At 40.3% G+C, this 25,921-nt stretch overlaps 1 protein-coding gene across 3 annotated transcripts in view; it reads right to left on the reverse strand.

Annotated features, from left to right (window-relative positions):
* Positions 1-2,917: 2,917 nt before the first annotated feature.
* UBE3D (ubiquitin protein ligase E3D) overlaps positions 2,918-25,921 on the reverse strand; it is a 173,576-nt gene continuing 150,572 nt past the window's right edge. For all 3 annotated transcript variants that reach the window (XR_016038390.1, XR_016038391.1, XM_055432895.2), the window contains one exon: positions 2,918-3,474. Coding sequence is in view for 1 of the 3 variants with exons in the window: in XM_055432895.2 (XP_055288870.1) it covers positions 3,454-3,474 (21 nt within the window). In the remaining 2 variants the exon portion in view is untranslated. The remainder of the gene's footprint in view (positions 3,475-25,921) is intronic.

Raw genomic sequence — 25,921 nt, forward strand, 5'->3', positions numbered from 1 at the left:
CAGACACAGGGTCTAACTATATTTGACTTAACCTGCTTTTAGAGAGACAAAGTTTGTAAATCAGAATACTCTTCTAGTTTGTTTGCGCTGAGTGGTAAAGTTATCTTTGAAATCATGATCACCTTTACCATCTAAACTGTAAACAAGTATCAGTATGGGAACAGTTCCTTTCATTTCCAGAGGAAGAAAAACTATCTCAAGGGAATTCTACTTCGGGCACATCTAATTTACTCCATTGCTTCATCAAATTTATTCCAGTCTCCAACAATTAGATCAAAATAAACTGAATCTTAAGAAATAGTCACACAAAGGTATTCATCAGCAGCGTTTATCTGCATAAACAATAGTATACTAAAACCAGGTCATGTGCCAGAAAAAGACTCAGGTTTTATAATGACTGTGTCACTGATGATGCACCACTATAGCCAACCACCAAATCTCATTCTCATGACACAGCCTCGAGAGCAGTGGCTCTAAACTGAGGTCAGCTTCAGCCACTAAGTTTAATCCCTGGGTCGGGAATATCTCCTGGAGAAGGAAATGGCAACCCACTCCAGTATTCTTGCCTGGAAAATTCCATGGACGGAGGAGCCTGGTATACAGTCCATGGGGTCACAAAGAGTCAAGACATGACTGAACGACTTTACTTTCACTTTTTTTTTTCCAGTCACTAAGGCAATGTCTGCAGACATTTTTTGTTGTCACAGCTAGGGGAGGGGGCAACTGGCATCTGGCAGGTGGCCAGGAATTCTGCTAAATGTTCTTCAATCCACTGAAGGGCACCAGAATATATTACCCCAAATATCCCACTTTGGCATAAGGATTATTTTGAGCTAAAGACAACTGAAAACCAGCAGAGGCAAGAAAAGCTTTTTAATCTCTCCTTAACTGAGTAAAAATATAAATTTCCCCATTTGTAAAGGAAATTTACATTCATAAAAGGAAATTTCCATTTGGAAAGGTGTCTCTGAACCAAGAAAAGAGCCACAGCTGGAGACAACTCTTATTGTCATTATCTGCAGAAGACAACCCTTGTTTATGATATATTTCCTCCCCTCCCCTTCCTAGAACTTAATGCCCCCTGCCCAGAAGCCTTAAACTCCCTTCTCTTTGTCTAAGATGGCATATAAATCTCAATCATCTGGTCACTTCCTAAAGTCTCATTTCTTTGTGAAACTTCTGTTCAGATGTACATAATTAAACTGGTTTTATTTTTGTCATTAATCTGTCTTTCCTCAGCTTGATTTGCAAGCCCCAATCACTGAACTTAGAAGTGTATAGAAAAAAAAGTTTCTCCTCCCTACAGAAGAGGACAGTCTTCCACAACAAAAACTTATCCAGATTCAAATGTAAATAGTACTAAGGTTGAGAAATTCTGTTCTATATTGACAGGTAGAAAGCTAAAGCACTAAAAGTCACTGAGGTGTGTGGCAGCTTAGTAGTGAAAGTGAAGTCAAACCAATTCTCCTTTATTACTGTGAGTCTTGGAAAAAATACTAAGAACTACAGTGGTTCAAACTGTGCTTAATAAAATGACTCGGCAGGATAAAAAACAGGGTTTTTATTCCTATATCCACTAGTTGCAGAATTAAGAGTGCTACACCACTGCTCTGCTAGTAGGACCCCTGTTTTGGTTAAACTACAAGGAAGAAGAAGTTATGAAAGGTTCACTAAATTATAGTGTCAGTGACCCCTGTGTTAAGGGTGTTAGGAAATTAGGGGAGTAGTCCACAGGCTAGAATTAGTGCCAGTATGAATCAGAGGAGGGCTCTGTGAGGCCTTCCTGGAAACAACTTCTTTCCTTGTCTCCAGTTTCTTGTTCGTAGGGTATAGGCTTCATTCAGCCTCCTTGACCTTCCCTGAACTGCAAAGGGCAGATTCAGTTTCTCATCAGAGAAGGGAAGGAGTGCAGAAACTAAGGAGGACCCATCAGGAAAATACAGTGCAGTGATTAAAGCAGGATCCTAGTTCCTTCTGAAGAAACATACATAACAATATGCTTGAGTTCTTCTGCAGGAACAAAGGGCTTCCCAGGTGGTATTCGTGGTGAAGAGCCCATCTGCCAATGCAGGAGACATAGAGACGTGGGTTCGATTCCTGGGTCAGGAAGATCTCCTGGAGAAGGGCACTGCCAACCCACACCAGTATTCTTGCCTAGAGAATCCCAAGGACAGAGGAGCCTTGCAGGCTACAGTTCATAAGGTCACACAGAGTTGGACATGACTGAGGGACTAAGCACGCATACACGCAGAAACTAAAGGCCCCATCTTGGTGGGGGATGGGAACCCCAGGGAGAGCATAAGATTCTTGGAGCACAACCTTGTTACCTCACCAATAGCCAGTCAGAAGAAAGTCCATGTGTGGGAAGATAAAGAAGACTCTGATCTCCCCAAATGATTCTCCTTTTAAAAACTTTAATGGTCGAGCGGGATCTTTGGAGTTGGTTTTTGGACATGAGTCTGCCACCTCCTCAGGTTGCCAGCCTCATGAATAAAGCAGGCTTTCCATTCTAATCAACACTTATCTCTGGAGTGTTGACGTTCAAGCAGCGAGCAGCCTAACATGAGTTTGGTAGCAAACAGGCTTGGTGAGAAGCAGGTATAGCTGCAGATCCAGAGACTGTCCTCCTGAATAAGGAGTGGGCAGGAAGGATCTGCCTGCCTCCAGTCCCGAGGTGGCTCCTTCTGTGAGATGACAGGCAAGTCTCAAACCTTCTCTGTAAGATGAGGGGTGGTCCTGTGCCTTGTAGGACCCTTCCAGCTCTGTCATTTTCAGCGGTTTCCTTACCACGTGCTCCAGCACACAAGGGCTCAGACAACTCTGTAACAGGATGCCAGTGAGGTATATTTCTTGATCTGCAGCATACTCGGTAACGGTAAAGGAAATAAAGAAGAAAAGGAACACAAGCAGTTTTGCATAAATGGGAAACCCTTTAATTTGACAATCAGGCATTCAACAGACATTTATTTACTGAGCATCCCCTCTGAATAAGGTATACAGAGTGCCATATTTTCTTTAAAAAATTTTTTTAAACAAATCTGAGACGTTCTCTGCAAGTTTATGTCCTAAGATTCACAGTAGCTAACATTCAACTCCCCCAGCGAAGCCCCTCGCTGCCTCCACGCAGGACGGATGGGTCTCCGCCAGTTCTCTCTCTCCAGGTGGTGCTGAGACAGCACATATCTGAACGCTCCTCTCAGTGGGAAACAGAGATGAAAATTCTATACTTATCTCTCAACCTGCTACTATGACTTTCTTCACAGCCTTGGTGTTTCAAAGATTTAAAGTTAACTCTTCTCTTAGAGAACAGATGAGAGCAAGTAAACTCAAAACTGCAATGCCCTGTTCTCTTTCTGTAGCCGGGTTCTTGTCTCTGTAACTGCTGCCCACTGGGCTGACTGCTGGCTGCCGGTGCACCCCGTGCTGTGGAGAGGAATGTGTCGACTCCCTTGGCTACATCTTCAAAAAGGCCACCTGGAAAAGGAAGAAAAACCCACAGTGCTTTCCTTACATAATGTGATGAAATGGCTGAGTGCACATCAAACCTGGATCAGGTAAGTCTGGTCAGTTAGGATGCTTTCTGGTCTACAAAGAAAAATGACTACTGGTTGGGCCAGACACTGCTATTTTACAGAGGGAGCCAATTAGTCCTTTCATAAATAAACCATACAGTAATTAAAATAATTCACATGCACTTTAAAGGGAAAAAAAAATTAAGTTTAAATTGACACTAACATTGTACTGCCATGAAGTAATCCAGTTCTCGTTCCCATTGGTTCAAACAGCTGCTCTGGATCTTCGGTGAACAGAGTTCCAAATCCTGAAGACTCCTGGGCAATTCCAGGTTCTTGTCATGCTTATTAATTACACTAATCTCTCTTCTGGTCACGCCAATACTTTTAACCACATTCGACTATATACATGGGCTTGTCAGCACAAGTTATCTTAAAATTCAGTGGTTTCAAAAAATTTAATTCATATAGATACAAAATCATTTCAGACTATTTAATAAGGCCCAGATCAAATGCATCAAATTTCTCAATAGTTTTGGATAATTATGAAACAAACATAATAAAGTCAACCATAAATGCTCTGAAAGTTCTAGTTCAGGGGTGATAATAAATTGCAGACAGTGCCAGCATCTGGAAGAGAGCAGCATGCAGTCAGAGAAAGATGTGGAAGTTTGTCCCAGGCCATTTTTTTGGGGAAAGAGTGAGCAACAGAAGCGAAAATATTCCACTCTTGGACAGCTGGTACTTAAGTCCCCAAACGCAGTCGAAGGAGGCGTGTATTTAATGAGCCCTGTTAAGGGGAAAGGAAAAGGAAAGAGTTGTGCAAGGGCAGAAGGCATCTGCTTTATGTCAAGTGATTCAGAAGGATCTTCATACGATGCTGGTGAGAAAAGCTCCTGCTGCGTTTCCGTATCAACTTCCAGCTGAGTTTCTCTATCAAGTTCTGCAGTGAGAACAAAGTTGAAGGAGCAGGCAAAGAAGAGAGGTTACGATTCCTAAACAAAATATAAACGTGGGGTGGGGAGGAGACAGATAGCAGAGTAGAAGGACATGAGCTCACCTCTTCTTACGGAAAATGTAAACTTGGACAACTGGTGCAAACCTCAAGGGCTTAGAGTCAAGAGTCTTTGATAATAGTTATGAAGACACTTGTGTTTCTCTTCCTGGCCGCTCAGCTGGTAACAGATATTAGAAGCCCATGAATATTCAGATGAGAAGGGGCTGCTGAAGAGAGACCAGATGGGCCCTTTAGGGGATGATCACAGAATCCTAGGAAGGGGTTTCAGGGGTTACTGAGTCTGACTCCTGGCTCACTGTGGTCAGTATCTCTGTTGGGAGACTCTGCTTCTTCCACAACAGTTCACAGGGACCTTCCCAAGAAGCCAATGCCACTGCTGACACTCAGAGATACAAAGATGTCAGATGAAAACTAGTTATCCCTTTTTGAATTCTGAAAGTTGCTATGTCATGGAGTATTCCAACCAGGAAGTACTTAGAATAACTGATGGTGACAAATGTTGTCATAAAAATGGTTAAGAACTTTCACCCTGGAACCACACAGATCAGTGGTCCTCTACTTGGGACAATTTTGCCCACCAGGGTGGTAGTATCTGAGGATTTCTTTTTTTTGTCACAGCATGTAGAATCTTAGTTCTGGGACCAGAGATAGAACCCATGCCCCCTGCAGTGGAAGCACGGAGTCCCAACTGCTGGACCACCAGGAAAGTCCCTGGAGACATTTTTGGCTGGCACAACTTGGGGGATGCTAACGGCATCTAGTGGGTAGAGAGGGAGGGATATTCCGATAATGCAGAGGACAGGTCCCCATAAGAAGAATAAACACCCTGAAAGCATTAACGGTGCCAGTGCTGACAAACGCTGAAGTTTAGAGTTAAATCTCTCCGTGACCTTCAACAAGCTCATTAATCTCTATTAACAGGACCTACCAGAAACTTGTAAAACACTTTCCTATTTTGATTCTTTTCATCCTCAGCAGTCTTATGATTTAGGTAAAGCAGGCATCTGAAACTTTGTTTTACAAATGAAGAAACCTAAGTGACTTGCTCAGGAAACAAAGCTAGTAAGTAGCAGAGATGGGTTTAGGAACAAATTTTTATTTCTAATCCATGCTTTCCAATTGGTTGGGGGATTTTTAATCTTCATATTGTCTCATATATCAAAGAGGTACTTTCTTTTGCATCCTTTTGAACATGGATGCAAGATGGAGAAAACTACATAAGAGGCTGCGCTCATTAAAACAAACAATGCAAAATGCAGCCCCTCAGTCAAAAAAGAAAAAAAATTTAATTCGACCTACTATTTCTTTTTTTTTCTTGTTTTTATAGTGCCGCCTGCCTAGGACACTATGTGTTTCTCAGGACTTAATAACAAGAAACTGCAATCATCCTTGGGAACAGGTACTGTACAATGTAGTTTAGCTTCTTTTTATTTAAAACATTTTGAGATAACATATTTCAAATGCAGATTTTGTGTTCCCTAGCTTTTATCCGTGACAGGAAAAATTGCTTTCCCTACCTGCCATTTATTTTAAGAGAGGATAATTTTATTTTGTTCCATTACACTGAGAAAAATCTCCCTATTTCATCTTTTTAGTTTTATTCCCCAAAGTAAAAAGTTTTAAAGCTTTGCAGAGTCAATGAGTACAGCTAAAGCTTCAAGCTTCGCTGTCGCACTTCTGGAATATCTAGTTACAAAAGTATAAATAATTATTAGAAACAAGGGAGATAGGGCTCTTTGGAGTTCGCTGTAAGGTTTCACCCTCTTTGTTCTCTCCTCCTGAAAGTGGACACTTGGGAATGGAAAAGGGGAGAGAGAGTGAAACTGTCTAAAAATACTGTCTCTGCTTTGAGTCACCATCTAAAAACAATCTTAAGCCACCATAAGCAGGGCCAGGCTGCAGTAATAGCTGACCAAATGTTCAGTTTATAATGCTTCTGTACAATTGCGTAAATATGCTAAACACTTCTGAATGCTCTTTTTGTCTTAGTTAACAAAATTATACTATGAATTCTATTCCTCAGCATAGAGTTGGAATTTCAATCAATAGAAAGACATGCTGTCAAGGCAGCCTGCACAAGATAAAATTAACATTGTAAAAAATGCACATAAATGCTTTGAGGTGCACAAAACAAGACAGATAAAACTGTAAAATACTGGAAAATGTGAGTTTCATAGTAAAATTGAGCTTTAGGAAAGTCTCTTCACAGCTACACACAAACGTTCCTCTTAAAGGGTACTGTTGACTTAAAAAGTAAATATAAAAAACTATGCCTTAAATATATTGTTTGTTTAGGTATGGTTCATGTTCAAAGTTATGTTCTGATATAAACGTTGTGACATGGAAACAAATTTTATTTTAATATTATAAAATCCAGTTTCTAGGCTCAAGTTTCATTTACAAAATAAAATATACAATATAAATGTAAATATAATGAAAGAAAATTACTTTTTCAATCACATTATTTTGAGTCTTAAATGACAACAGGGTACAAAATGCTTCCTAACTTGCTAATTTAGCATCAATCAGGCCTGTATTGATGACATGTGGACTCCACTCTTTGCACTGAATAAATAATATGAGATTTTCCTCTACTGGGCTGGCAAGCTGGCTTCATTCACTCAATTCATTAAATGATTAAATACCATCTATCAGTCTGTGAGTGTACAGTCAGAGAACACACTGAGAAGGCATTCCCTTGTGGCACTAATACGTGAGTGGGGGAGACAGTCAAGTAATGAGATGATTCTAATAGGTTGGGATAAGTCTAGGATGGACGCCTAACACCTGATGATAGAAAAAAGACCATTCTTGGCTTATGAAAGGAAGTAAGATTTCTCAAGAAGTAGCCTGAATGAGGTAGTTATTACTCTAATTAGGAAAACTTGTGTGGTAATAAAGCCTGGCATGGCACAGAGTGGAATATACCTTTTTTCCCATTAAAAGAAGCTGGCTTTGCTAAATGAACTACTAACAAACAGGAAGGATGGAATAAAGGATGAAAGATGTGAGAAATAATACAATAAGGAAGAAGATCTTGTCCCTCTAAAATGACAATAAGTATGTGTACATTGAATGTGGACAGGAATACTAGATCAAGGAAACATCAGTGAAGCCTTCCAACTCAAATTCTGTAAGAGCCTTTAGAAAGTAGGAAAAAAGCAAGTAAAATCAGTGTCTTCAATGTCATTTAAACCTTTACCTTGTATTTTAAATAAAACTGTATTTTATTTAGGCCATGGGGAAACAACAGAATGAGAAAGACTAAAGATCTCTTCAAGAAAATTAGAGATATCAAGGGAAACATTCATGTAAGAATGGGCACAATAGACAGAAATGGTGTGGACCTAACAGAAGCAGAAAAGAGTAAGAAGAGTGGCAAGAATACACAGAAGAACTATACAAAAAAGCTCTTAATGACCAGGATAACCACAATGGTGTGATCACTCACCAAGAGCCAGACATCCTAGAGTTTGAAGTCAAGTGGGCCTTAGGAAGCATCACTACGAACTAAGCTAGTGGAGGTGATAGAATTTCAGCAGAGCTATTTCAAATCCTAAAAGTTGATGCTGTTAAAGTGCTGCACGCAATATGCTAGTAAATTTGGAAAACTCAGCAGCGGCCACGGGACTGGAAAAGGTCAATTTTCATTCCAATCCCAAAGAAGGACAATGCCAAAGAACGCTCAAACTACCACACAATTGCACTCATGCTAGCACGGTAATGCTCAAAATCCTTCAAGCTAGGCTTCAATAGTACATGAATGAAGAACTCGAAGATGTATCAGCTGGGTTTAGAAAAGGTAGAATCAGATATCACATTGCCAACATCTGTTGGATCACAGAAAAAGCAAGAGAATTCCAGAAAAACATCTACTTTTCACTGACTATGCTAAAGCCTTTGACTGTGTGGATCACAATAAACTGAAAAATTCTTAAAGAGATGAGAATACGAGACCATCTTACCTGCCTCCTGAGAAACCTGTACGTGCGTCAATTAAGCAATAGTTAGAATTGGACAAGGAACAGCTGACTGGTTCCAAATTGGGAAAGGAGTATGACAAGGTTGTATATCATCACCCTGCTTATTTAACTTATATGCAGAGTACATTAGCTGGAATTAGGATTGCCTGGAGAAATATAAATAACCTCAGATATGCAGATAATACCACTCTTGTGGCAGAAAGTAAAGTGGAACTAAAGAGCCACTTGATGAGGGTGAAAGAGGAAAGTGAAAAGGCTGGCTTAGAACTCAACATTCAAAAAACTAAGATCATGGCATCCGGTCCCATCACTTCATGGCAAATAGAAGGGGAAAAACCTGAAGTAGTGACAGATTTTATTTTCTTGGACTTCAGATCACTGTGGACAGTGACTGCAGTTATAAAATTAAAAGATGCTTGCTCCTTGAAAGGAAAGGTATGACAAACTTACACAGCATATTAAAAAGCAAAGACATCGCTTTGCTGACAAGGTCCGTATAGTCAAAGATACGATTTTTCCAGTAGTCACGTATAGATATGAGAGCTGAATCAGAAAGAAGGCTGAGCGCCTAAGAATTGATGCTTTTGAACTGTGGTGCAGGAAAAGACTCTTGAGAGTCCTTTGAACTGCAGGGAGATCAAATTGTCAATCCTAAACCCTGAATATTCTTTGGAAGGACTGATGCTGAAGCTGAAGTTTCAATACTTTGTCTACCCGATGCGAAGAGCCAACTCATTGGAAAAGACCCTGATGCTAGGAAAGACTGAGGACAGGAGGAGAACAGGAAGACAAAGGATGAGATGGTTAGATAGCATACCGACTCAACGAACATGAATTTGAGCAAACTCTAGGAGATTATGAAGGACAGGGAAGCCTTGCGTGCTGCAGTCACACAATTCACAAAAATTGGACATTACTTGGCAACTGAACAACACCACCACAGTAGGAAAATTTACAGATCAATCAAAAGCTTATGTTTTACACCTACCAGAACCAGTAAAGCAAAGCACAGCTATGTTTTCTAGTTAAGGGCAGTGCGTGAAGTACTAGAAGACAGAGATTTGAGTGAGATAAAGAGAGGCCCTTTCCTTTCCCGATGAGGCTGGACACATGGACAAATGAAGCAATTCCTGGGTCATGAGCCTGTTTTTCAACAAAGCAAGAAATTTCTAGATGTAACCTTCCCATCTCCTCTTTCACAGTAAGGGGGTTGTGGAAGCATTGCTGGTGTTGGATGGTGCTATTACAACAGCACTGCAGTGAACAAGCCATCCGGATGCAGCTGCTGAAGCTCCCAGTTAAATAAGGCAAACCCAGCAACTTCACCCATGATAGCAAACACATGGGGCAGACATGTGGCAACAGATTTTAGGTCATATATAAAATATATGAAAATATATAAAAATATATTTTCTCAAGCAAAAAACACATTTGTTAAAAGGAAAAAGTTCTATGATAGATACCCATATGGGTGGGTGTCAAAATGTAAAATGGTAAATAGTGCCACCACAATAAACACATTATCATTCATAAATCAAAAAGTCCTTTGATTTTCTCATTCTTAAGGGATACGCACAGGAGGGAACTTGGCAGAAAGGAACAGTGGTGTGCTGCAGCTCTGGACAGAAGTGGTGTTTCAAAATCACCACTGCACTGCTCTTTTGACACCATGCCTCCAATCAAACAAGTTTATCCAGAAATGGAGTTACTAGGGTTCAGAAAAGGAACGTTTTTCTATAGTATTAATTTCTTAAAATTTTTAGCAGCAAAACCATTTTAATAAATAATATTTCAAGGAAGTCATGCTCATTCTAATCTATTTTAACCTTGAGAAGTGTGGGTGTTGAAGAAAATGATGTTTTGGGGACATCAGTATAGTTAGAAATTCCAGGAGGGGACACGAACCCACATGGAGAACAAAACAGCTTTCCACAGCAGATAACTGGTTTCTGGCATCTATATAAGTTTATGTCAGTGATAATTTAACTTTCCTATTTTAGCAGTAAATATTAATTTTTCTAATAGAGATACTAGCTAGTCCCTCCTAGTCCCAAAGGAAGAACTCAGTTCAGTTCAGTTCAGTCGCTCAGTCATGTCTGACTCACCGCGACCCCATGAATCACAGCACGCCAGGCCTCCCTGTCCATCACCAACTCCCGGAGTACACTCAAACTCATGTCCACAGAGTCGGTGATGCCATCCAGCCATCTCATTCTCTGTCGTCCCCTTCTCCTCCCGCCCCCAACCTTTCCCAGCATCAGAGTCTTTTCCAGTGAGTCAACTCGTCGCATGAGGTGGCCAAAGTATTGCAGTTTCAGCTTTAGCATCAGTCCCTCCAATGAACATCCAGGATTGATCTCCTCTAGAACTAGCTTACTCTAAAACACTGCCAAAGCCTTTGACTGTGTGGATCACAATAAACTGTGGAAAATTCTGAAAAAGATGGGAATACCAGACCACCTGACCTGCCTCTTGAGAAACCTGTATGCAGGTCAGGAAGCAACAGTCAGAACTGGACATGGAACAACAGACTGGTTCCAAATAGGAAAAGGAGTACGTCAAGGCTGTATATTGTCACCCTGCTTATTTAACTTATATGCAGAGTACATCATGAGGAATGCTGGGCTGGAGGAAGCACAAGCTAGAATCAAGATTGCCGGGAGAAATATCAATAACCTCAGATATGCAGATGACACCACCCTTATGGCAGAAAGTGAAGAGGAATTAAAGAGCCTCTTGATGAAAGTGAAAGAGGAGAGTGAAAAGGTTGGCTTGAAGCTCAACATTCAGAAAACAAAGATCATGGCATCTGGTCCCATCACTTCATGGGAAATAGATGGGAAAACAGTGGAAACAGTGTCAGACTTTATTTTTTTGGGCTCCAAAATCACTGCGGATGCTGATTGCAGCCATGAAATCAAAAGACGCTTACTCCTTGGAAGGAAAGTTATGACCAACCTAGATAGTATATTAAAAAGCAGAGACATTACTTTGCCAACAAAGGTCCGTCTAGTCAAGGCTGTGGTTTTTCCCGTGGTCATGTATGGATGTGAGAGTTGGACTGTGAAGAAAGCTGATCGCCGAAGAATTGATGCTTTTGAACTGTGGTGCTGGAGAAGACTCTTGAGAATCCCTTGGACTGCAAGGAGACCCAACCAGTCCATTCTAAAGGAGATCAATCCTGGGTGTTCATTGGAAGGTCTGATGTTAAAGCTGAAACTCCAATACTTTGGCCACCTCATGTGATGAGTAGACTCACTGGAAAAGACTCTGATGCTGGGAGGGATTGGGGGCAGGAGGAGAAGGGGACGACAGAGAATGAGATGGCTGGATGGCATCACTGACTCGATGGACATGAGTTTGGGTGAACTCCGGGAGTTGGTGATGGACAGGGAGGCCTGGCGTGCTGTGATTCATGGGGTCACAAAGAGTCGGACACCACTGAGCGACTAAACTGAACTGAACTGAAAACACTTCAGCCCATTGTCAAGGATGAAGGAGGGACTAGCTTGGGAGGCTACAGCTGTTGATCTACTAGTTAGCTGTGGAAAAGCTCTATGGAAACATCACCCAGGCAATAATGAGATGCTGTAACAAGTGGTCCCGGGGTAGGACTGCTTAGGTGCACGTGTGCAGAATTCTGTCGAGGAAGAACAGCACAAAGTGATCGCCCATACTTTTCAGGGAAAGGGCTAAGGAAGGTTGTAGCTACCTCTCTAAAGCCTCCTAGACAATTTTATCTCATACCTGAAGAGCCTTATTTGTGCTGGTTGGTATTTAACCATAATTATTAAAACCTAGAGAAATCAGGAGTTGTTCTGCTCATGGGAATTCTGTGTTCTAATAAATGATCAATAAATATGAGTTCGGAGAAGGCAATGGCAAGCCACTCCAGTACTCTTGCCTAGAAAATCCCATGGGTGGAGGAGCCTGGTGGGCTGCAGTCCGTGGGGTCGCTAAGGGTCGGACACGACTGAGCGACTTCACTTTCACTTTTCACTTTCACACATTGGAGAAGGAAATGGCAACCCACTCCAGTGTTCTTGCCTGGAGAATCCCAGGGACGGGGGAGCCTGGTGGGCTTCCGTCTGTGGGATCACACAAAGTCGGACACGACTGAAGTGACTTAGCAGCAAATATGAGTTACAGAAAAAATTAGAAAACACAGACATGCATAGAAAGGGGAAAATAAAAAATTTTTACAACTTTATGATTTAGAGATAACTATTATTGACATTTTAGATATATCTTTTTAGATTTATTTTCTTTGTATAACTGGACATTTCTGCATACGCTGTTTTGTAATGTGTAGCTTCTTTATAACCTAACGATATATAATAGTAACTTCCCATGACAGTGAATATTCTTCTATGACATTTTAAATGGCTGCATTATACTCCATTATATATCTGGTCACTTAAGAAAAAGGTCAAACGAATAACTTATTCTGGAAAGCAAACCTGAGGGGTCCTTCGGAGGGGGATGGGTGAGGGGATACTACTAACTGTTGAGCCAGAAGGCACTTTAGCATAATCTAGCCTGGGTTCTCAGGGTGTCATCTCTGGTCCAGTCTCACCGGTATCTCCTGGAACTTGTATATCAGGCAGATTCTCCTGTTCCATTCTAGAACTGCTCAATCAGAGCCTCCAGGGGCAGGCCAGCAACTGGGGTCCTGGTGGTTCCACTGGGAAATTCATCCAGCTTATCCAGCTGAGCAAACTTAGAGAGGGTAAGGGATGTGTTTATAGTGACACAGCTTATTAGAGGAGTGACTCAAACACAGGTCTTCTAACTCCTAGTCCAGGGCCTTCATTTCTGGCCAGTGCAAAGTGAAGATGCTGATCTAGGGTATCCAAAAATCCTTTTAAAAACTTTTTTTCCCCTTATAGGAGACAGAAAGGTTGTCACACAAGGGAGAAACAATTTATGTCCAGGCCAATATTCTGTTATGGGTATAGGAGATTGAGCCCAACAGCTATGAAATGAGGGTTGAGTCTATTTTGCTGGCTGCCATACAGACTGAAAAGTTCAAGTGTTAGTCACTCAGTGTGTCCAACTCTTTACCATGCCATGGACTGTAGCCCACCAGGTTCCTCTGTCCATGGGATTCTCTAGGCAAGAATACTGGAGCGGCTTGCCATTTTCTTCTCCAGGGCATTTTCCTGATGCAATGATCGAATCCATGTTTCTCCCATCGCTGGCATATTCTTTACCATCAGAGCAAGACTAAAGGGGTCAAATATTTCCAGTTGACCTACTGTGTAAAGCTCATCTATGAATATTAAGTGATTTTTTGGGGGGGAGGGGGGTTGGAGGATAGGGCTTCTGATATGCCCTGATAAAGTTCTCTTTTCTAAATCTACTTACTCAACATGGCTAACTTTAGCAAAATTATTTGGTTAGTTCAGGTAAAGAAAACTGTCACAAATTGGACTTCAGAATAATTTGGCAAAGAAAAAAAGAAAAAGCCTCCCATACTTTGCTTGGAGTATCTCTATAAAACAATATAGGCATTCTAGAAAACAGTTTGGCAGTGTCTTTAAAAACTAAACATGTAATCACTGTATGATCCGGCAGTTCCAGTCTCAGACATTTATCCCAGAGAAATGAAAACTTTATGCTTATACAAACACCTGTATGTGAATGTTCATGGCAGCATTATTTTAACAGCCAAAACCTGGAATCAGCCAAGATGCATGGTTAATGATGGTATATCCACCATGAATACTTACTTGGCGGCTCTGACAAGCAGTAAACTATTTGATACGTGCAACAACTTGGAAGATTCACAAGGGAGTTAAGCCAAGCTCAAAAGGTTGAGCTTTTCCTACTGTATAGTTTCATTTATGTAACATTTTTGAAATGACAAAGTTTCACAACTAGAGGACAAGGAAGGTAGTGGTTTCCAGGGGTTGGGGATGGTGGGAAGTGAAGGAAGGGTGTGGTGCTGATGGAACTGTTCAGCATCTTGACTTCAGTGGATGCACAAACATTCCAGGGGATATACTCACACAGAACCTCACACATTTGCACACACAGACGTACAGGAGTACAAATACAGCCAGGGAGATCTGACTAAGATGGGAGGACTGTACCATGTCAATGCCCAGTACACAGTTCTGTAAAATGTTACCACTGGGGGAAGCTGGGCAAAGTGTACAAGTCATCTTTCACACTCTTTCTTACAGCTTTCAGTGACTCTGCAATTATTTTACTAAAAATGTCAGCTGAAATAATGCCACAGTACTTTGCAAATGACCTTGTCTGGCTTATTCTAATTCAGTTACCTAGAGTGTTGCTCTGAGATGCATTATTCAGAGTCTTGTTCACAATGATGTTATGGTTAATATATCACTGTGATCCCATTTTCCTTGGTGGAATGACCTGAGTAAGCTAGTGAGTTAATTTTGGAATGAGTCCTGAAGCAGATGGCCACAGTGAGACACAACACCATTATATTTAACACGGGTTGGACTACTGGCATTAAATGCTTAGGTTACACACAATAGAACCTTAAATCTTAGGTTGTATATGAAGTAATTACTGTAAAGAGTTAACTAAGCACACTTCTTTGCTTTTGTATTGCCCTGGAGTAAATAATGAAAAAAGATTCTAGCATTTTTTTAAAGCCCAAATTGCTATAGCAAATTTTCTGGACACAAAGAGGCACTTGCCAAATATTTTTTCGGGGTGAATACATTAAACTAAAACTCTAATTTTAATCTTAAAAGTAATAGTATCTTACAAAAGATTTGGGGAAACAGGAAAGAAGAAAAAATGATGCTATAATAATTATGCTAACATCACTTGGGTCTATTCCCACATGGTTCTAAGATGAATCGTTCTCAAACTGACTGTGCTGTGCATGCATGCTCAGTTGCTAGCTGTGTGTGACTCCACAATCCCATGGACTGTAGCCCACCAGGCTCCTCTGTCCAAGAGATTTTACAGCAAGAATACTGGATTGCATTGCCATTTCCTCCTCCAGGGAATTTTCCCCACCCAAGGATCGAACCTGTGTCTCCTCCACTGGCAGGCAGGTTTACCACTGAGTCACCTGGGAAGTCCCTCATGTTGATTATCAGTGTGCATATTTTTTACATCATAAACATTTTTAGGTGCTGCTCAATGAATCTTTCTTTTAATAGCTGCAGAAGTCCATCATAACTTAATCTTTTACAAACTTAAGTATTTCCCATGTTTGTCAAGATCAAAAGTAATGATCAAATAATCACTATCATGTTTATAAGTTTTTTCAATATTTCAGAATATTCCCTTAGAATAGAGTCCCAGAAATGGGATTATTAGATTGAAAGGTATGAATATTAATATAATTTGATGCATATTTTTTTCAATGGGCTGTACCAACTGGTAATGCCACCAGAATCTGACTTTTTTTTCTGTAAATTAGTGCTAATTTAGAAAAAGGAAAGGACACCTCAGTGCTTTTTGAAGTTAACTGCTATGAGTTTAAACATTTCCCCAGATGTTTAATAACTGTTTTTCTTGTCCTTTTTTATTAACCTACCAACAGGGGGCTTAATTTGTTTGTTTGTATAAGCCCTTTGGGGCTTCTTTGGTGCCTCAGACGGTAAAGAACCAGACCACAATGCAGGAGACTGAGGTTCGATCTCTGGTCAGGAAGATCCCCTGGAGAAGGGAATGGCAAACCACTCCAGTACTCTTGCCTGGAGAATTCCATGGACAGAGAAGCCTGGCAGGCTACAGCCCATGGGGTGGCAGAGTCGGACATGACTGAGCAATTAACAAACAAACACAAGGCCTTTAGTAAATGTCAGTATGTTTTCATGCAGTGAAGAAATTAAGTGCATCTCACTAAATCTTTATAAAATCCACCTGAATTAAATTTCTAATTTAATTGTCTCCAGTTTATAAATGAGGAACCCCTTGGTTCCTACTGGAGAAGATGAGTGACTTCTGCTCACTGCTACAAGCTAGTCAAAAGGCTAGGTGTGAAATTGGGCCTTTGTTTTTGAGCCTAGTATTCATTTCATCATCAAACTCCCTTCCATCTAATTTTGGTGAGAGATAATTGCTATAGTAACTTTAGTTGAAGAAAGAATCCATCATATTCCAAATCTTTAAGCCACATTTAGTAGCACTTGAAATGATGCAGTCACTCTTATGTTTTAAGCAGAAAGATTATTTCTTTTAGGTTAGACATAAGGAGGAGAAAGAAAAAGATAGAAGGGCAAATTAAAGTTTGACTTGTAAAGAGAAAATAACTCTTTGATTAGAAGAGAAACCTTCTGGCAAGTGAAGTGAGCCAACAGGGTAAATGAGAAATCGGCCTGAAATCTCAGAAAGGATTTTTTGTCTGAAAGTTTAGCAAACAGAATAAGTTACACTGGCATAGTTTAATCAGTTCAGTTGAAAAGATTATGACTTGGAATAATCAAACAATAGTTAAGGCCAAGTAAGAAAGGGATGGTTTATTATAATTAGATGGTTATTTTCTTAGCCACTTACTACCTAGACGTTACTTTGAAAATATATTGAAGATACACAAATCTTTAGAATGAAAGCACGCTACTACATTCATTTTAAAATAAACACCGTTTATTTCCGAAGCCTATTATTTGGAGTTGCTGGAAATAAACAAGGCTCATAAAATTGTAATTTATTTATTTTAAAGGAGGTGCATGAGGATTTTATAACTATACAAAGAAACAAAATTAAGTGCTTGTGGAAAGGAGCACGTGGAAGAAGATAATGTTTTGAGGGTTTTTGGTGGTTTTTTTTTTTGCTTTAAGCCACACAGAAAGCAAAAACGGGTGTTGGTGCAGTGTCTCCAAGTTAAGAACAGCTCAGGGTATGAGATCAGAAAAGGGCACATACTCATCAAGGGTTTCCAGGGTTCAAAGTGGTCAAGTTTTACACCTGCCATCTAAGCTCCATGAGAAGACAGAAGAAATCAGGTAGACACGAGGAAAGTGCAGACAGGTGAAGCCTTATTATAACTATATATAAATGTTTTATGTATTTTAAATATTGCTACCAATGCATCTTTTCTGCTATTCATGAATAAATTCATGCTTCTCTAATTATTTTTAAAGGAAGAAGCACAAATGGCTGATTGTGTATATGAAATTTCCAAGGCTTACATAGGCTTTCTCTCACTTATACTACCCTAGGACAATACTATCTACCAGGGGCAGGGAATGAAACTGCAGACGCTGCATATGAAGAAAAAACTGCAAGCCTATAGGGTTTTCAGACAGAAGAACATAGATGGCTTAGTTGAAAATCACCAGCTACTAGAAAAATAACTCTGAGCCCGGAGGCCACTGATAGGGATTATGTAAGGAAGGTGTGTAACTCCAACTCCATGGGGTTCAAACCAGCACATCCTTGGTTAGAGACATGATTCATTCCATAGAAATTCAGTTCTGAATCCAGCATTATTGACTAAGCCATGAGTCTTTAATACATGAAACTATCTGGCTGAAGTTACCAATAAATAAGCTTTTCCCCAATATATCCAACTTACAACATTAACTATAAAGAAGCATGACCGATAATTCATCAAAGCACTCTGTAAAGCAGTGGGAATGACTGGATGGACATAAATACGACCTATGACCAATCATTAGTGTATTACAATGTGGATTGGTCCTTTCTGGCTTCTGGGTTATTGAATACCTGGGAGATGACCAATGTCTCCAACTATATTTTGTTAGGAAATATCAGAAACCTTTAAAATCAGCTAACTGCCTTAAAATGCTGGCTTCCAGAGTTCACTATGAGTTTCCACAGAAATGCATGTTCTATGAGATGGCATCACAGAATGAATGAACAACTTGCATGCTTCAGTCAAGCCACAGCTGGCACAATTTACACTGGGAATGCTCCCTGACTTAGGAGAAAGTGTCTCCCAAAGGCAACACAGTCAGGCTACTGAGCCTCCGTGCCTGAGCTGCTGCATCTGCAGTCTGGGGCTTCGCTCTTCCTCTAGCTGGTCAAGGACTGGATGAGACACTGTGTGTCTGTGACCGGCCCCAGGAAGACGCTCTCTTCCTCCTCCGCACTGATGAGGAGACACGCTTATTCAGCCAAAAGCCTCCCTCCACCTACCTATGTAGGGTCTGAACCTCATGAACTGCAAGATTAACATCAAATGCCTATAGGTCCTTCACAACAAAGTGTGAAAGAGTTATTTCAGGATTAGGGAAGTTCTGAGATAAGACACAGAAACATAAATTTTGACCTGATGAGAGTAAGGACTGGAAAGCCATGAGAAAGAAATGTACTATATTTTGGTGGGAAGTAGAGAAAATTTTGAAACTTACATATTGTTTCAGGTGTCTGTAATGCAACTAATTTGCTAAAAGGCTGTGAGCATAAACAACTATTCCAATGAGTCTGCTGTGTTCTCACAACCATTCCACTTGGTATATTTAAAGATGAGGCCTATAAACATTTTTGAAAAATGTTCTCTATTTTCCAATGGTTTAGGGGTAAAAAAGTTTTAAGAAAAAAAAATATATATATGGGTGTGTATATATATATATATTTTAAAATTCCCCCAAATTTCTTTGAGGTCATCTTTCTAAGGTATGAGAAACAAATGGGAAAGGAAAGTAGGCCCAGTTGGGGGTCCTTCAGTAAGGGATTTTAGATAAAGAATGCTGTATGAGATAAGCATGCATGATCTCATTCCTTTTCTCAAGAATGCTCGGTTCATAACATTAGTATGATTCCAATGAACAAATGTGGAGAGAAAAATGTTGAGGACAGGTCAGATCAGTGGATTATTATCTTTTCATTCTGACAGACTTACGAACAAACCTGTCAACATAGGGCTCCTTGTTGTAATGTACAAAACTATTAAATCATGATGTTGTACACCTGAAACTTGTATTTTAAGTCAATTTTACTTCAATAATAATAAGAAAAAATACAGGGCTCTCACACAAGTGCTAGCATCCTCCATGGTCACCTCTCACTGTTCAGATTACAGCCAGTGACCAATCTGCAAGGGACTTAGCTGTTTTTTATTTGTTTTCAATTTATGAAACATTTCAAATATCAACATATTCTATAGTAAAGAGGATAGTATTATGATAAATCTACAGATGTTATCCAGAAACTAATAATTACCAATTCATGGTCATTTCATTTCATCCAAAGCTCTGCCACAGAACTCTGCTGAAGCAAATCGCAGATATATATTTTGTATATAATTCAGTATGTGTCTCTAAAAGAGGAGGATTGGTATAAAAATAAAACTACAATGCCATGATCACATCCAGAGCATTAATAATAATTCCTTAACATAGTCAAATATCCATTCGGAGACCAAGTTTCCCCAACTAGCTCATAAAATTTTTTAACAGCTGCTGTTTGTTCAAATCAGGATCCAAACACGTCTAAGTAGTGTTACAATGGTTTCATATGTTTTTTAAGTTTCTTTTAAACCATAAGTTCCTCTTCTCTCCTTTTTTCTCCCTTTGATTTTTATGTTTTGAAGAAATCAGATCTTTCATCCTCTTGGTTTTCCATACACTAGAATGTGGAGAGTGTGTTTTGTGTTTTTAGTGTGATTATAAACTCAAGGATATAAAATTCATCCAATACTATTTAACTCTCCTATAGTCATTATTTGCATTAATGCTCACATCGTCCCATCTCTGTCAGTGAGAACCTCTTCAACTCAGAACCTAAGTCCTGAGGATGTGATCCCAGTCATTTACATTTTTTTTTTTTTCAGTTCTTTGTTGGGCTGGTTGGTTGGCTTGCTTTCTGGTAGGACAGGACTCAGACTTGTCTTATCCCAGACATTCTCCCACAGAAAGTGGGTCCTTCAGTGAAGATTGGAATTTGGAGATAAGAACTAGAGATCGTCTTACTGCTTCCAAAGTGCTCTGGACATGTTACCTTATGTGCACAAATACACACCTGCTACCCACCTCTGGGTATCACCATATTCCATTTTCAAAGTGCACTCAGATCCTATTCAGAAGCCAGGTCCTCAACTACTCAGAGATGAACGTTTCTGTCTGGTTACATAAGGCAAACAGGTTAGAAAAAAACGTCCTTAGCAACAGAGAGAGAAACTCCAACCAAAGAAGTCTCACGAGTTCCTTCCTTTCCCAATGGAACTAAAAGGAAAAAGTTAAGTTCTGTTATCAGAACTTAAATGGAAAAAGGAATCTTTCTAGATAGAGAACTTACTTTAAAAAAAAAACACAAAAACTAGGTAAAGACTTTCCTGTATAAGTAAAGAAAAATGTTTCCTGAAAAAGGCTCACCAAGAAACCCCCTTGGGCATGGAATGATAGAGGTGACTCACTGCCTTGCGTGGGGACAGGTCCCTGCATTAATCTGTTTGTCACAGCTTTGGAAGGATGAGGTTGAGACAGTTGTTGCAAAGGTTGTGGGTACTGGAAGTCTATCCCAAAGAAAATAAAAGTAGTTTTATCTACTTGTTTGGCTAATTAGGAGGAGTATTTCTGACATCACTAAAGGAAAATACCCTATAACCTCACAGTATCTTTGGAAAAAAGAAAACAAAAAATGGAAGGGCATGTTTCATGGTAATTTTGATAATTTAGAGCAACCGTATTCAGATGTAAAACTTTTCCCAGCCACTGAGGAACAGCAGCAGGTTCTTGTAAAACCTGAACATATTTTCAGGAGTACAGTCTGGGTGTAACGGGGACTCCTCCAAATCAAACCATAAAAAGTCTTACTTTACAAAAGCATGTAAGTAACCAAAAAGGAAATGAAAAGGTGCTCAGTATCACTGGTCATCAGGGAGATGCAAATAAAAATCCTAACGAAATGCCCACCAGAAGAGCTAAAATGAAAACAACTGAATCATAAATAAAACATAAAGACAACTTCAGAATGGGAGAAAATATCTGCAAATGAGGTAACTGATAAGGGATCCAAAATATACAAATAGCTCATGCAGTTCAATATTAAAAGAACAACCCAATCAAAAATATGGGCAAGGGATCTAAATAGACATTCTTCCAAAGAAGACATACAGATGGCCAAAAAGCAGGTGAAAAGATGCTCAACATCATTACTTATTAGAGAAATGTAAAGCACAACTACAATGACCTCACACTGGTCAGAATGGCCATTATAAAAAAAATCTACAAACATGCTGGAGAGCGTGGGAAATGTTAGCGGAAATGTAAATTGGTGCAGCTACCGTGGAGAACAGTTTAGAGGTGCCTTGCTGCTGCTGCTGCTAAGTCACTTCAGTCGTGTCCGACTCTGTGTGACCCCATAGACGGAAGCCCACCAGGCTCCCCCCGTCCCTGGGATTCTCCAGGCAAGAACACTGGAGTGGGTTGCCATTTCCTTCTCCAATGTGTGAAAGTGAAAGTGAAGTCGCTCAGTCGTGTCCGACCCTTAGCGACCCCACGGACTGCAGCCTACCAGGCTCCTCCATCCATGGGATTTTCTAGGCAATAGTACTGGAGTGGCTTGCCATTGCCTTCTCCGTTAGAGGTGCCTTAGAAAACTAAAAATAGAACTACCGTGTGTGTGCGTGCTAACTTGCTTCAGTTGTGTCTGACTCTGTGCGACGCTATGGGCCGTAGTCCACCAGGTTCCCCTCTCCATTGGCTTCTCCAGGCAAGAAAACTGGAGTGGGGGATCTTCCTGACCCAGGGATCGAACCCACGTCTCTTACATCTCCTGCATTGGCAGGTGGGTTCTTTACCACTAATGCAACCTGGCACTACATGACCCAGCAATTCCACTCCTGGGCATATACCCGGAGAAAACCACAATTTGAAAAGATACATGCCCTCCCAGTATTCACTGCACCACTATTTATAATAACCAGTACATGGAAGCAACCTAAAAAATGTCCATCAATAGAAGAACAGATAAAGAAGATGTGTTACATATACATACAATGGAATACTCCTCAGCCATAAAAAAGAACAAATGCCATCTGCAGCAACATGAATGGATCCAGAGATTGTCATACTGAGTGAAATAAGTTAGATAAATATCATAGGATATTATTTTTATGTGGAATATAAAAAAAAGGGTACAAATGAATTTATCTACAAAACAGAAGTAGAGTCACAGATAAAGAAAACAAACTTATGGTTACCAGGGGGAAAGGGAGGAGGGATAAATTGGGAGATTGAGATTGACATATATACACTACTATATATAAAATAGATAATTAATAAGGACCTACTGTATAGCACAGGGAACTCTACTCAATATTCTGTAATAGCCTACATGGAAAAGAATCTTAAAAAAAAAGAATGTGGATATATGTGTATGTATAATTGATTAACTCTGCTGTACACCTGAAAATAACACAACATTGTAGATCAATTATACTCCAATTTTTTAAAAAAAGCAAACAACAACAATAAAAAGAAATAGGCAACACCAAATGATGATCATGTAGGTAACAATATGGAACAGCAATGCTCATACACAGTTGCTGGGAGTGTAAAATGGCATAACCACTTTGCAGCAGTATCTGTCAATTTATTAAAAGTTAAAGATACATTTACCCTGCTGTTGCTGCTGCTGCTAAGTCACTTCAGTCGTGTCCAACTCTGTGCAACGCCATAGATGGCAGCCAACAGGCTCCACTGTCCCTGGGATTCTCCAGGCAAGAACACTGGAGTAGGTTGCCATTTCCTTCTTCAATGCATGAAAGTGAAAAGTGAAAGTGAAGTCGCTTAGTCGTGTTCAACTCGTCGGGACCCCATGGACTGCAGCCTACCAGGCTCCTCCATCCATGGGATTTTCCAGGCACGAGTACTGGAGTAGGTTGCCATTGCCTTCTCCGACATTTACCCTACATCCCAGCAATTCCATTCCTAGATATTTACTGAGGAAAATGAAAACACGTCCACAAACAGATTATTCCAGACTAGCCATAGCAACTTTATCAAAATAGCCCCTAACTAGAAACACCTCAAGTGTCCATCAAGAACAGAATGTATTAACAAAACGTGGTTTATTCATACAATGGACCACTAGTCTAAAATAAGAAATGAGTGAACCACTGATAAACACAATAATGTGAATAACTGCAAACACAATATGTTAAGTGAAAGAGACTAGACGCCCCCCCAGAAAAAGAGTACACACTATATGATTTAATTTACAAAGTCCAAATAGAGGCAAAATGAATCTGTGATGATAGAAATGAGAGACAGTGGTTTCAGGGGAGGACGGATTAATGAAAAGGCCTGAAGGGAACTTTTTGGAGGAATGGATATGATTTCCATCTTCTTTTTGGATGTTAAATGGTTCTCAACCAGGGGTAGTTTTGGTGCCCAGGGAACATGTAGTAATGCCAGGAGACACTTCTGATTGTCACCCCCCAGAAGGGGATGCTACTGGCATCTAGTGGCAAGAGGTCATGGATTAATAGAACAGCTCCCTATTCCAAAATGTCAACAGTGCCAAGGCTGAGAAACCTAGTGCATATACAGTTGTCAAAACCCAAACAGAACAACTATTATAAAATTTGAACATCTTCAGTCAGTCAGTCAGTCAGTTCAGTCGCTCAGTCGTGTCCGACTCTTCGCGACCCCATGAACCACAGCACGCCAGGCCTCCCTGTCCATCACCAACTCCCGGAGTTCACTCAAACTCATGTCCATCGAGTCGGTGATGCCATCCAGCCATCTCATTCTCTGTCATCCCCATCTCCTCCTGCCCCCAATCCCTCCCAGCATCAGAGTCTTTTCCAGTGAGCATCTTACTGAATGTTAATTATTACCAAAAGAAACAAAGAAAAAGAACTCGATAATCTCTCTCCTTACCCCAAAGTGTAGCTAAAGGACAAGAGTAGGGGGAAATTTTTCATATTTCAATTCTATGAGTTAAACTGTTCAATAAACACATTTCATATCCAAGTCATGCTCAGTTACTGTTGACTGACATTTTAAAATCTTGGGGGAAGTTCCAGTTGTACATGTAAGGTGCTTGGAAGTCACTACTCCATCCTAACAAGTAAAAAGGTGAACAGAATTAAAAATTAACAACTTTTCTTCTATCCATATGCAAGAAGAAGAGACAGGGCAAACTGAGGCTGGAGAGACAGGACAATGCAGGGAGTCATGGCTTACTGGAGGAGAGGTTCACTAGAGGGAACCAGAGCTGGGCTAGGAAACCTGTGCTGCAATTGAGGAACAGCTGGAGGCTGAGTGTGGAAAAGTCTCAGAGTCAAGGACTGTGGAAGGATCCGGTCATAATGATTCCCACAGGTTTATGAGTTTACCTCCTGAGGCTCCACCCACGTTCTCACAGTAAAAATGGGAGAAAAATCCCCTTGAACCTCCAGAGAGGAGAGGGGAATAGTAACCATTCAGAAATATACCAGAGCACTCTATTCTTAACAAGGTCTGCACTCAGGGAAGCTAAGGGCAAAGGAGAAAAGGAAAGATATAGCCATCTGAATGCAGAGCTCCAAAGATTAGCAAGCCTTCTTCAGTGATCAATGCAAAGAAATAGAGGAAAATAACAGAATGGGAAAGACTAGAGATCACGTCAAGAAAATTAGATATACCAAGGGAACATTTCATGCAATGATGGGCACAATAAAGGACAGAAGCAGTATGAACCTAACAGAAGCAGAAAATATTAAGAAGAGGTGGCAAGAATACACAGAAGAACTATACAAAAAGATCTGCATGATCCAGATAACCATGATGGTGTTATCACTCACCTAGAGCCAAACATCCTGGAGTCCGAAATCAAGTGGGCCTTAGGAAGCATTACTATGAACAAAGCTAGTGGAGGTGATCGAATTCCAGCTGAACTATTTCAAATCCTGAAAGATGATGCTGTGAAGGTGCTGCACTCAATATGCCAGCAAATATGGAAAACTCAGCAGTGGCCACAGGACTGGAAAAGGTCAGTTTTCATTCCAATCCCAAAGAAAGCCAATGCCAAAGAATATTCAAACTATTGCACAACTGTACTCATCTCACACACTAGCAAAGTAATGCTCAAAATTCTCCAAGCTAGGCTTCAAAAGTACGTAAACTGAGAACTTCCAGATGTTCAAGCTGGATTTAGGAAAGGCAGAGGAACCAGAGATCAAATTGCCAACATCCACTGGATCATCGAAAAAGCAAGAGAGTTCCAGAAAAACATCTACTTCTGCTTTATTGTCTATGCCAAAGCCTTTGACTGTGTGGATCACAACAAACTGTGGAAAAGTTTTCAAGAGATGGGAATACCAGACTACCTTACCTGCCTACTGAGAAACCTGTATGCAGGTCAAGAAGCAACAGTTAGAACCAGATGTGGAACAACGGACTGGTTCCAAATTGGGAAAGAGGTACGTCAAGGCTATATATTGTCACCGCGCTTATTTAACTTATATGCAGAGTACATCATACAAAATGCAGGGCTGGATGAAGTATAAGCTGGAATTAAGA

This window comes from Moschus berezovskii, chromosome 10, assembly GCF_049115385.1.
Source record: "Moschus berezovskii isolate FMDL1 chromosome 10, NW_MosBer_1.0, whole genome shotgun sequence".
Classification (NCBI taxonomy): Eukaryota; Metazoa; Chordata; class Mammalia; order Artiodactyla; family Moschidae; genus Moschus; species Moschus berezovskii.